The 14,039-nt window shown below is 39.2% G+C and overlaps 1 protein-coding gene across 4 annotated transcripts in view; it reads right to left on the bottom strand.

Moving 5' to 3' along the window:
- The window catches only part of ttc12 (tetratricopeptide repeat domain 12), a 68,454-nt gene that overhangs the window by 23,578 nt on the left and 30,837 nt on the right, over positions 1-14,039 (bottom strand). For 2 of the 4 annotated variants that reach the window (XM_043676551.1, XM_043676552.1), the window contains exons 2-9: positions 13,228-13,427; positions 11,490-11,517; positions 10,417-10,494; positions 8,731-8,852; positions 7,528-7,587; positions 5,366-5,437; positions 3,595-3,655; positions 2,307-2,495 (exon numbers count right to left, since the gene is read on the bottom strand). In XM_043676551.1, the coding sequence (XP_043532486.1) occupies positions 2,307-2,495; positions 3,595-3,655; positions 5,366-5,437; positions 7,528-7,587; positions 8,731-8,852; positions 10,417-10,494; positions 11,490-11,517; positions 13,228-13,427 (810 nt within the window). The other 2 variants (XM_043676554.1, XM_043676553.1) reach the window with 2 other exon arrangements.

Raw genomic sequence — 14,039 nt, 5'->3', positions numbered from 1 at the left:
TATCTGTTTTTGGCGAATACCTTGTATAGGTGTTCCTCTTCTTCTTTTTGCAGTTCTGGTGTACTGCAGTGTGTTGTGGCCCTTTTGAATAGTGTCTTGATGCAGCTTCGTTTGTGTGTGTTGGGGTGGTTACTTTCATAGTTTAGGACTTGGTCTGTGTGTGTGGCTTTCCTGTATACCTTTGTGGTGAATTCTCCGTTCGGTGTTCTCTGTACCATCACGTTTAGGAATGGGAGTTGGCTATCCTTTTCTTCTTCTCTCGTGAATCGGATTCCTGTGAGTGTGGCATTGATGATCCGGTGTGTTTTTCTATTTCCGTGTTTTTAATGATTACAAATGTGTCATCGACAGGAATCCGATTCACGAGAGAAGAAGAAAAGGATAGCCAACTACCATTCCTAGACGTGATGGTACAGAGAACACCGAACGGAGAATTCACTACAAAGGTATACAGGTCATTCATCACGTCATGCAGGTACCAATTCTGTTCCATTTAATCCAACGTACAACTTTCACCCCATGACAAGGCAAATCAGTCCTCTTCAGAAGTACATGTGCTTTTGAAAGTTACGATGCAAATTGCTTCCACTGAGTTTTCAGGTAGTGTGTTGCATACGATGGAGTTTAGTCATACAGATGAGAAACATACTCACATCAAAGCCACAGTTTTTGTTGAGTCAGCTGATATATAAATTCCAAAAGATTACTACAATAATAACTTGTGATTAGAAGGAAAATGGAATGTTGTCCTTTATTGTAAAAGGAATGGAATGTAAGAGTAGAGGTGTTTTGTTAGAGGTGAACAATGCATTGGTGATGCCACATTTGGAATGCTGTGTACAATTTTGGTCTCTTTATTTGAGAAAGATATAAATATGTCAGATACAGTTCAGACAAGTTTACTTTACTGATAACTGAGATAGGGATGGTTATTTTATGAAGAAAGGTTGTATCGACTTGGGTTTTTTTAGAAAGATGATAAGAGGTCATTGAAATTTATAAGACCCTGAGGGGACAACATAGGATAGAAACTGTAAGGATATTTCCCTTTGTGGAGAATCCAGCACTTGGGGACACAGTTTAAAAATAGGGATCACTCATTTAGGATCGAATTGAGAAGTTTTTCTTCCTCTCAGAAGGTTGAGTCTTTGGAACTCTTCCTGAGGAAGCTGTGAAGGCAGGATTACTTAATAGTTTTAAGGCAAATGCAAATAAATTTGTGATTAACAAGGAATCAAAGGAGATTGGGGCTGGTGGGAGAGTGAAGTTGAAGTCACAGTTAGATCAGCTATGATCTTGTTAAATAGTGAAGCAGGTTCAAAGGGGCCACATGGCTTTCCCCCACTCGTAATTCATATGTTCATCTCAGCAGCACCAGTGATAGACTGCAGTCTACCTGGTCTCAGAATCACATGCTACTGAAGAGAAAAGAAGATCCTGAACACAAAGACTCATGTAGGAAAGTGTACACAAACTAACAAATGGAGAGGGTTAAATGAACTGCATCAATTATGTACTATATTCTTTCCTCGTGGCACCATATCTTCTAAACAAGCATAACCAGATTGGGCTATTGTTTTATTGACTATGGATAGTGAGGACTGCAGCTGCTGGAAATGTCAGAGTCGATAAAGTGTGGAGCTGGAAAAAACTCAACAGGTCATACAGCAGGGGAAACTTCAGGTTGGAAACTTTCATCCTGATGAAAGGTTCCAACTGAAATATCGACTTTCCGGTCCTCTGATGTTGCTTGACCTGCTGTGCTTTTTCCAGCTTCACACATTATTGACTGTATTGTTTTGTTGAACACCACCAATCAGTCTGGAAGCATGACTCTGAGCTTTTCTAGTCGCTTGCCATTTTACTATAATTTTGTCACACTACAGCTATGAACTCTCTGTCTTTGGCCCGTATAATGACGCGATGAAGTTCAACTAAAACATAAGAAGCAGCCCCTCATTTTCCAATTGGGGGCTTTGCAACCTCCCAGGCTCACTTTGATGTTCAACAGTTCCAGATCATTTACACTGTCCTTCTTTTTGGGGGCCAGCATGTGCTGGTAAGGATTCTGCTTCATTTTGCTATCATTTCTTTCATGTCTCCCACTCAATTCACAGACCTTAAAACCTACTAGTATTCATGATAGGTCACAGGCTCATAACTTTATTATCCATAGCTATTCAGCAAATCAGGTTATATCCCCAGCATTACCTCTTTATGTAGTACTAATTTCGCCATTCATACAGCTTTGGAAATCATATTTTCCAAAATTAACAGTTAAGGACACCACCATGTCTTCAACTTACCCTCCTTCATCAGCTCGGTCAGGAACCTCATACCGCCAAGGTAGAAATAAGGAATTTTATTGGAGCTGGATAGTTTCTTCAGCACTTCATGAGCCGTTGTAGTATTCACATTACCCCGTTCAAACTCTTCCACAACTTCTTTCTCCTGCTGTTCCTTTTTTTGAGCCAGCTCCAATAAATTCATATATTCTAAATTTTAAAAGACAAATTTTCTGTCACAGTACGATAAGTCAAATACAACACTTTACAGATCATAGCACATTCTGAATTTAAATACTAAGGCTATGTATACAGGTTCATCAGTGGTTCATGTCATCGAGTAATAAGAGATGTACAGCATGGAAACAGACCCTTCGGTCCAACCCGTCCATGCCGACCAGATATCCCAATCCAATCTAGTCCTACCTGCCAGCATCCTGCCCATATGCCTCCAAACTCTTCCTATTCATATACCCATCCAAATGCCTCTTAAATGTTTTAATTGTACCAGCCGCCACCACATCCTCTGGCAGCTCATTCCATACACGTACCACCCTCTGTGTGAAAAAGTTGCCCCTTAGGTCTCTTTTATATCTTTCCCCTCTCACCCTAAATCTATGCTCTCTATTTCTGGACTCCTCGACCCCAGGGGAAAGACTTTGTCTATTTATCCTATTCATGCCCCTCATGATTTTATAAACCACTATAAGGTCACTCCTCAGCCTCCGATGCTCCAGGGAAAACAGCCCCAGCCTGTTCAGCCTTTCCCTGTAGCTCAAATCCTCCAACCCTGGAAACTTGCTTGTAAATCTTTTCTGAATCCTTTCAAGTTTCACAACATCTTTGAATGATGACACAGAAAGACCAGAAATTTCACAGGTTGAATTTCGGTTCTCTTTCAAATGGCAGGAAATGGGCTCAATGCTCCCTGTGTCAGAGAACAAAGACTTAGACAGTTGTGGTTTTTCAGATACAGTGATCCTTATTGTAAAGTGTGCTTGTTTTGGGATCAGTGAAATTGAGTTTCCACCAGGACACAAAAGGTTGAGGCCTAGGTTCATGAATTAAGAATTTACATAGCAGGAAAGATGGATAATGATCCAGTGTAGAAACACTGCTGATTTTTCTCATCGCTCGCCTTTGTGCCCATAAAGCCATTAAACAAGCTCTCTAACCAATATTTCTAAAACATGCAACAGGTGAACAAAAAGTAATTTAGTCAAGGCAAATAAACATACATGTCGTTCTTTATATTTTACACTACAAAATTGCTTAGCACTTCTTAAAAGTCAGGATAGATGTCTTGTACCTTTAACCAGCTTCTCTTGGTTTGGATCAATTTCTAAAATTTTCTGATAGCATTGTTGAGCCTGGTGAGGAACATAAACTCATTTAAATGCAGTATTTCCCACTTCAGTAACACTGAGCTTCTGAAGACACAGAAAAATGGGCTGAGATCATTTTAGTGAAATTAATTCTACTAAAACAAAATCAGCAAAAAGGCAACAAATACAACATTATGCACACTGAACCCAAAATAAAAATTCACCCATTAAAAACAAAAATAAAAATAGAAACTACTGGAAAAGCTCAGCATGTCTGGCAGCAACTGTGGACAGAAATCAGAGTTAACATTTCAGATCCAGTGATGCTTCTTCAGAACTGATGGTAGGCAGGAGGTAACAGCACATGGGATGGAGGGTGGGGTATAAAAAGGTAAGTGATGATAGAGCCCAAAGACAGCAAAATACAGTTGGACAGAGAAAGGACTGGGATAAGGTCAGTCTAGGGGAATGAGTAGCTGCTAATGGGGTCGATGACTAGCTGACAATGGGTCGTATGTGGTAGCAGATGATAAAGCCTGCTGTGTGGAGGTAGGGTAAGGACATGGGAGAAGGTGCCTCAAGGTCTAAAAGTTTTAAACTCAATATTAAGTCCAGAGGCTGCAGAGTCCCAAGCAGAAAATGGGGTGCTGTTCTTCCAGTGCTGCAGTACCTCAGCAAGTCGGAGACAGAGATGTTGGCCGAAGAATACAGAGACATGTTGAAGTGGCAGGCAACTGGAAGCTCAGAGACATTTTTGCGGACAGAACATAGGTGTTCTGCAAAGTGGTCACTCAGTCTACCCTTCGATTCCCAAATGTAGAGGAGACTACATTGTTGAGCAGTGAATGCAGTTGATTAGATTGAGTGAAGTGCAGGGAAAATGCTGCTTTACCCATTAAAGTACTTGTTTTTTAAAATATAAATGTTAGCCTACCTTGATTGACATTACTCATGAATGTAAGGAACTGTTTTACAAGAATAGAGACACTATAGGAAGTAGGAAGTACATACTGCAATATCCCACTGCCAAGATAAAACTATGTCACTTAAAGTCATGAGGGACTATGTGAACACTGGATGAGTAGGGGCTCAATTGCTCTTCAGTCTATAGGTCACAACCGACTTTCTTTCTTTCTCTGACTGGTGAGGCGACTTGTTATAAAAATAGATACAGATACATATGATAGCACGAATGAAGACCGTTTTATTCAGATCTGAAACTTTTCACAGCATTTCAAAAACTGCAGTTCTGTTCAGTAATTACAGTAATCTCTTATTATTGATTTAATTTGTAAATCAGATAAACAAACAAAATTCCTATTTTTATATTTTCAATGATTTTCCCATAAAAATAGCAATATTTTGAAAATATATTATAACCATACTTGATGGTGAAATTATCAATAATATGAAACACTAAAAAAAGTATGCAGTTAGGAAATTTCCTAAAATGAAAATTATATCCAAGCAGAATTATGAGGTTACCTGGTTTTGATCTATTTGAATTTTGCCTTGCCTTCATTTATTGACTGGAGCCTCCAAATGGAAAAGGAAAGCTTATTCACAGCATAGGCTCCTTTGTTTATAACTTAATTTTGGCAAACATTGAAGACCATTTTGCTGGCCAGAAATAAAATGCTCAAAACAACTTTAGCAATTTGAAGCAATTAGATACTTAACCTCAGACTGACTGCATTACTGGATATAGCAAGCAAAAGCTATAACTATAAATGTAAATGACTGAAACAATCTCACCTCCTCATATTTCTTTAAGCTAAGGTTAGCCTTTCCCATATGAACGTATGCCTTTATACAGTTTTCATTGCACTGCAGTCACAAAATAAAGAGAAGCATATTAAATGATTCAAAGTGTACTAAAAGCTATCAACATCAGTTTAACTGCACAACACTGCAGTTGTAAGGTTTCCTTAGGACTTGAGGAGAAAGTGAGGACTGCAGATGCTGTAGATCAGAGCCAATAATGTGTTGCTGGAAAAGCGCAGCAGGTCAGGCAGCATCCAAGGATCAGGAGAATCGACGTTTCAGGCATGAGCCTGAAGAAGGGCTCATGCCTGAAACGTCGATTCTCCTGCTCCTTGGATGCTGCCTGACCTGCTGCGCTTTTCCAGCAACACATTACTGCTTCCTTAGGACTTGCACAGAATTCATTCTGACACTGACACTGCTTCATTTTAGATTTTAATAACACTGAGAGCAGACAAATGATAAAGAGTTAGATGGCTAGTAGACTTATAGGAGTACTACACAGCAGGATCAGCCAGTTAGATGGATAACAGTTAGGAAAGGTAAGAAGGTGGTTCTGAAGTTGAGAGGTGACCTTATAGAGGTTTATAAGTACAGATAAGGTGAATGGAAGATGTCTTTCCCCTAAGGTGGGGGATCTCAAGACCAGAGGGCATATTTTAAAGGTGAAGGGAGAAAGACATTGGTGCAACTTTTTTACACAAGACGGTTCGTGTGCAGAATTAACTTCCAGAAGAAATGGTGAATGCGGGTACAGTTACAACGTTTAAAAGACACTTACATAAGTACATGAATAAGAAATGCCAAGCGCAGATGGGTGGGACTAGTTCAGTTTGGGATTACAGTCAACATGGACTGGTTGGATCGAAGGTTCTGTTTTCGTGCTGTGCAACTCTCTGACTTCACTGCAGTGCTGACAGAGTGCTGCAATGTCATTAGTGCCATCTTCTGGCTGAAACATTGTACTGAGGACCCTTTACCTGTTCAAATGCTACAACTGGGCATTAAAGATCCTGTGGCAAATTCTGAAAGAAGAACGTGGACTTCTCCTCATGATCTGATCTAAGTCTCCCTAAATTATTTCTGCCTAAACCACGGATTATAAGTTATTTGTCTCACTGTAGTTTTGTGACACTCAGTGTGAAACTTGACTGTAAAAGTTAGTTACGTCTGAGCGAATGCACTTTAGAACAAGTATTCTACCAGAATCATGTTTTGGTGAAATGTAAGACTGTTACTCCTGAAGAAGGGAGGCAGTTAAGAGCTGTACTCTGGAAATTGACAAGGGTAGCAACAATTCATTTTGTTAAATTGGGGGGATCACCTTAATCACTTTTCAATTCAAATATTCAAATCAAATGGTACCAAAGGCAATATGAAATTATAGAAGAAGTCAAAATTTGACATTTATGAACTCACCCTCTGGATCCAAAGGCCACTGTTATAATTAATTTATTATGAACTTTTTTCACAAGATATGTGTAACTTTTATTTTCATTGTTTTATTGGTATTTGTCCACATTTTTGCATCATATACTCCTCTTTCACTGTAAGTTGTTTATTCAGCCTGAAAATCTTTGATTAATATTGACCAATCCAAAGCATGTGTCATTTCACAGACGCAACAAAAATGTGCCTTTGTATAGTGCCTTTAAACAGCAAAACATTCAAGCAAAACGTTGGGGCGACCCGGTGGCTAGCACTGTTGTCTCTCAGCAATAGTGGCCCGGATACGATTCCAGCCTCAATTTGTATGGAATTTGCACATTCTTCCCATGTCTGCGTGGGTTTCCTCCACGTGCTCCTGTTTCATCCCACAATCCAAAGATGTGTATATTAGGTGAATTGGCCATGCTAAATTACCCACAGTGTTCAGGGGTGTATAGGTTAGGTGCATTAGTGAAAGACAAATGTGAAGTAATAGGTTATGGGAATGGGACTGAGTGGGTTACTCTTCGGAAGGTCAGTGTGGACTTGTTGGGCCAGATGGCCTGGTTCCACACTGTAGGGATTCTATGAGATTCCAAGGCACTTCACAGAAATGATTAAGAAGCAAATCTTAAACTAGTAAGGTTATAGAAGGTAGTGCAATTTTTCACCCTCAGGCTCTTGCAGCTTAGAAAAAGGAAAATCTGAAACACACACACACTCACCTTCAGGGCCCACTCACAATCACTGATTGCCTCTTCATATTTCCCCAGTTTGATATATGCCTGAAAATAGCAACAGACATTTGGTAATTGCAAGGGAAATGGAACTAAATATGACAACCAGTTTAAATCTTAATGAACTCATCAATATTAATAAAATTAGGTATGAAAATGTCTGTCAGCACCCGATCAACCAAAAGTGTAGAAGTACTGAATAAGTTATCAGGAAAGACCATTGAAGTGGACAGTTTAAATGAATTCAAAAGAGAATTAACACCATTTCTAAAAAAAGGATGCAAGAACATGGTGAACAGAGAAGTCTCGGTGGGCACTATTTCCTCTTTACAATTACTCTTACCTTCCAGATTGATTTAAAAGAAAACTCAAGACATATTGCTATTGGCAGTAGAGAGTCTTATTATGTTTCTTCACATTTTCATAATAGTACTCTAATGAAAACTATGTTCAGAGTATTAATCTATCTGGCTTATCTTTCTTTTTAAAATGGGATTGTAATCTACACTTTGACATAACTGAACTAATTTTTGTTGACATGTTTGAAGGAATTTGCCTAAACTGAGTTACTTTATTTGTGCATGTTCTCTTGGCCATTTTAAATTTTCTATTTTTCACATCTTGTGTAAAACTTAAACAGGTCCTGGCTGTAATTGGAAGCTGAGTAAAGTACAGTGTGTACTGCACAGTTGAGTGTGTCATCCTTCAGATAAGAGTTCTAAATTAAGATGACATTTATCTGTATTGGAGAAATAAATAAACATTAAAGAGCCTATGGAACTATTTAAAGAACAGCAAAGAGTTATCTTATGTCCTGAGCAGCGACCTTCCCCAAAATAAAACCATCCAAACACAAATTAACTGTACCGTCAATTCACTCACGTTTTAGGAGGTGATTTGCAAAATGGCTGCTGGGTCTGCTGACTCAACATCAAAAGCAATTTTGCTTTGAAATATTTTTGCAATGTGGCACTGTATAAACCTTATTTCTCTGGCAATCAACTTGTAGCAATAGCGACAAGTCCATGTATCTTTTGTAAGCCTAAGTGGTTTCTGGCCCGAAGGAGAAAATAAATGTCTCATAAAAAAAATTAGAAACAAAAACACTCACCTTTCTCCAGCATCAATCGATAAGCCATTTTCATGAAGTAAAAATTCCAAAATCCTAGCGACAGCAATAGTCACACATACCTGTGCTCGATTAGTGTATAGGACCTGAAAATCTCGCAGCTTTTCCAGGCCATCTGTATAGTACTGCACAGCAGTTGCATAGTCCCCTTTTTTGAATGCTGCATTACCCTTCTCTTTCAATGCTGCAGAAGAAAATATTGATATTCAAAGCAGAAAAATAGAGTGAAAATGAATATTAGGTCAAATGAGAAATATTTTTAAGAGTTAATAAGGGAAGCTTCTCCTTACCTTTAAAACCCTACTTAACACATTTTATTTTTACCCCTGTCTTCACCAGCCTAGTTAATGTTTATCCATCCTCAGTTTTCAAGACATATTAAGATATTTCACTATACTTTGAGCTAACTAAGTACAAGTTATGGTGTACAGGGAATGAGACAAAATTGGATCCAACAATAAAATTGCTGTGAAAAATTTCAGAAGGGAAATTAACAGCAAATAAAGTGCATTTAATTAATGGTCTGTAAACACTATTGAGTGGAACAAAAACAGAAATTGCTCAGAGAACATAGCATGTCTGGCAGCATCTGTGGACAGAAAGCAGAGTTTATGTTTCGGGTCCAGTGACACTTCTTCAGGACTGACCTCGGCTTTCTCTCCACAGATGCTGCCAGAGCTGCTGACTTTTTCCAGCAATTTTTGCTTTTGTTTCTAATTGTCAGCATCTGCAGTTGCTTGGATTTTTTTGTTTAATACTTAATGGAACAACAAATCTCCAGCTTCCACAGTTCTTTGTTTTAACTTACTATTTAATGGAACTTGTTTTAACCTGTTTTGTTTCTGTACCATCCCAAGTACTAAATTCTGGGGCAGGGTTGCTGAACAAAGAGACCATGGAGTGCTGGTTCATAGTTCTTTGAAAGTGGAGTCGCAGGTAGATAGGATAGTGAAGAAGGCGTTTGGTATGCTTTCCTTTATTGGTCAGAGCATTGAGTATAGGAGTTGGGAGGTCATGTTGCAGCTGTACAGGACATTGGTCTGGCCACTTTTGGAATATTGCGTGCAATTCTGGTGTCCTTCCTATCGGAAGAATGTTGTGAAACTTGAATGGGTTCAGAAAAGATTTACAAGGATGTTGCCAGGGTTGGAGAATTTGAGCTATAGGGAGAGGCTAATAGGCTGGGGTTGTTTTCCCTGGAGCATCGGAGGCTAAGGGGTGACCTTGTAGAGGTTTATAAAATCATGAGAGCCATGGATAGGATAAATAGGCAAGGTCTTCCCCCTGGGGTGGGGGAGTCCAGAACTAGAGGGCATAGGTTTAAGGTGAGAGGGGAAAGATATAAAAGAGACCTAAAGGGCAACTTTTCCACGCAGAAGGTGGTGCGTGTATGGAATGAGGTGCCAGAGGAAGCGGTGGTACAATTACAGCATTAAAAAGGCAGCTGGAAGAGTCTATGAATAGAAAGGATTTAGAGGGATATGGGCCAAACACTGGCAAATGAGACGAGATTATTTTAGGATATCTGGTAGGCATGGACGAGTTGGAACGGAAGGATCTGTTTCTAAGTTGTACATCTCTATGACTCTAAGTACAGCAAGAAGCTGCATTTGAACAAAAATATTATTAATGTAATATATGGGGGAGATATGATAAAGCGACAAAGTGATTTGATGGAAAAGATGCTCACTATCTAATGACCTACACCTGCTCCTGTCATAATTTTTACAACACTCAAACTTGCTTACCATTGGCGAGCTTTTGATTCTTTTTTCTTCTCTTCCCTCTTGTCTCTGCATCTCTTGCAAGAACTGTTAAGAAATCATCTATAACAAGAAGTGCCACAATTGAATACTCAGCAGACCTATACAGCATCCCAGGCCCCAGCCTATTATGACATTTGTAAGTTATGTTCCTTTTGGGTGAGTCTTTGTGTTAAGTATGGATGTCAATGCTAGGGGATGGAATTCTTTTCAACTTAAGCACCATTATCAACATCAAGCATCCAGGTCTAGCATAGCTCATGTGCCTCCTCACCTGCTTCAGAAAACACCGCTTCTGCACCAACTACCCAACAGCGAAGTACACTTGACAACTTTGTGCTGTGTTAGTTGTATTTTCAGCTGTTTTATGATCAGTATCTGATTGAGGTTTCCCAACCTTCAGTCCAGTTGTGGAGAAACCGATCAACATCTAAGATTCAAAGTCAATTCTTAGAGAGAAGTCTGCAACACCAAATGCTGGAACAAATCAATTGGAGACAGAAATGTTTCACAAGAATGGCTCAAGGATTGGGAAACTTCAGTTACAAAGATGGATCAAAAAATTGGGATTCTTTGCCTTGGAGACGAGAAGGTTCAGACGCATTTGATAGTCATTTAAAACCATGAGGTGTCCGGACATAGTAAGTAGAGAGAAACTGTTCTCACTCAAGATAGTATCAAAACAGGTGGACACAAATTTAAGATAATTGGCAAAAGGTGAAATGGCATAATGAGATTTTTGCTACAGCGAGTAATCAAAGTCTGGAATGCACTGTCAGAGAGTGTATGAAAGCAGAGTCATTTAAGGCTTTCCAAATGGAATTAGATTGTTATTTGAAAAAGACGAATGCACAGGGTTATGGGGAAAAGGCAGAGAAAGTGAGGAGTCATTCAGTGCACAAGTACAGATATAATGGGTCAAATGGTTTCCTTCTACACTGTAACAATTCCATGATTCTGTAAAATCACTTGTCAATTGTGTACTTTAATGTATTACTGCCTCAAAACAACACAAAAATCAACAATAAAAATCAATAATTCCTGACAAAGTACATTACCTTGGTTCATCACATTGCTGTCCATTCTCTGCAAGAAATAGATTTTCAAAAAATCAGCAATTAGATGGGCATGCTGGAATCTCAGAAAGAACCCACTTGCAGGAAATGATTGCAGCTCTCTAATATAATAAAGGGATTCATTCATGACAGAGATTTCTAATTTTTGTAAATTCTGTAATATTCAAATCAAGCATTTGTACTTCATATTTTACAAACTTTATCAATAAACATATTTTTGGAATAAAAGATTTCTAATCACCCTCTGAACTCTAATAAATGTCCAATGAGCCAAAATGAATCCAGGTTAAATACAATTGCTATCAAATTGCAAAATCCCAACATTACAAGTGGTTTACGTGAAGTACCCTACTTCTAAATATGTGAACACTAGAAACATCCTGAACACTGGAAACATACTGAACACAGCTCAATTTAATGGAAGTACATCACTGTTTTTTGTTATTTAACCCTGGTCAGTTTTTTTTCCTGACACAAACTAAAATCTCAAACAATTTTACATCTTACCATGCATAAAAATACTATACCCAGTTCTATTAAAATGAAAATTGTTACTCTCAAAGAGTTTCCAATCCTTTCTCCATTACAACCTCTGTCAAATTTCTCTGCTTCACTGTGACTCCACTGTACTCAAAATTAAAATTGTTCACCCTTGCAACACACACTGCTTTCAAAGTGCTGAGGCACACCATCCATCCCCGCACAGGGCTTTATACCAAAGGTTTAATAATCATTATTGCTTCATTTTCACCCTTATTTGATTCAGGCCATGCATAATCCTTGACCCTTATTCTGAGTTGGTTTATTACAATAAAGAACAGGTCAGTCATCATTGCCACTGGGCAACACGGTGGCTCAGTGGTTAGCACTGCTGCCTCACAGTCCCAGGTTCGATTCCAGCCTTGGTGACTGTCTGTGTGGAGTTTGCACATCCTCCCCGTGTCTGTGTGGGATTCCTCCGGTTTCCTCCCATAGTCCAAAGATGTGCAGGTCAGGTGAATTGGCTATGCTAAATTGCCCACAGTGTTAGGTGCATTAGTCAGAGGTAAATGGGTCTGGGTGGGTTATTCTTCGGAGGGTGGGTGTGGACTAGTTGGGCCGAAGGGCCTGTTTCCACACTGTAGGTAATCTAATCATAAACGGAAAAGCAAAATTATAGAGTCATACAGCATGGCAACAGACCTAACCAGTCCCAAATTAAACTTGCCTCACCTGCCTGCTCCTGCCGTATATCCCTCCAAACTTTCCTATTCACGTACTTATCCAAATGTCTTTTAAATGTTGTAACTGAACTCTCATCCACTCCTTCCTCAGGAAGTTCATTCCACATGTGAACTACCCGCAATGTAAAAAATTTGTTTCTCATGTCTTCTTTAAAATTCTTTCCTCTCACATGGACTTGAAATCCCCCATCCGAGGAAAAAGAGAACTACCATTAACTCTAACTATACTCCTCATTATTTTATAAATTTCAATAAATTAGAGCATTTTCTAATAAAGGAACACACACCAAAAACATCATTCCTGTGTTTCCTCCACAGACATGCTAGTCTTCCAAAATCCAGTTGGTTGCAGTGAGAACTGCTAATTAGGGAACCAGTCTCATATGTCACTAACCTTTTTCACAGCATTTTACTCTTTTAATGCTTGTTCCAAACTGCCAGAATGAAAAGTAAGGATTTAGTGGCACTTCTAACAATCAATCTGATCAAAGACTCACATATTGACCAGGGAGATTAGGAGGCTGGGGTGGTCCACTACATGAAGGGTTTGGATTGATTAATGTGCAGTTCAGTTTTGTCTTGCATCCTTCAACTATATCGGCTCCACTGGATCCTCTTTCCAACTTTTCATCTGCTTTCTGGAAAGCTTTTTCTCGTATTGCAGGGTCATCAGACTTAAATTCTTCAACCAAATTTGCTAATCAGGGAGATTCAAAGAGAAAGCTTGTGTAAATAGTAGTATATTTTTGGCAGTACAGATTTGATTGGCCAAGGGGCCTCATCCTTGCTGAATAGTATAAAACATCTGCATTCTAAAAGATCTGAAGTGAATACAGACTGTGTGAGTGAAACAGGTGGTGGGAAGAGCAAAAGGCCAAATGTCCATTTCTTCCAGTTCCATTATGTTCTCACTCTCTCCCTGTCACTCACTTTCTCTCCCCTTCATTTACTGACCTTCTTCTCACTGACTCTCTCCCCTATTTCACTTAATCATGTCTACCTCATTGATGTTCCCTTCTTCACTATCTCCAGTTCCATTATGTTCTCACTCTCTCCCTGTCACTCACTTTCTCTCCCCTTCATTTACTGACCTTCTTCTCACTGACTCTCTCCCCTATTTCACTTAATCATGTCTACCTCATTGATGTTCCCTTCTTCACTATCTCCATTCCACTCACTTACTCCCTTTCTGTCACTTACTCTCTCTCCCTGTCACTTATTGACCTCCCTCTGACTGATGCAGTGCTCACTCACTCCCCCTTACTCTCTCTCCCCGTCACTCTCACTTACATACCTCCCCCTCACTGAT

Source organism: Chiloscyllium plagiosum, chromosome 35 (genome assembly GCF_004010195.1).
Source record: "Chiloscyllium plagiosum isolate BGI_BamShark_2017 chromosome 35, ASM401019v2, whole genome shotgun sequence".
NCBI lineage: Eukaryota > Metazoa > Chordata > Chondrichthyes > Orectolobiformes > Hemiscylliidae > Chiloscyllium > Chiloscyllium plagiosum.
Note: the sequence above shows the minus strand (reverse complement) of the source record. Positions and strands in the feature narration are given on the sequence as shown.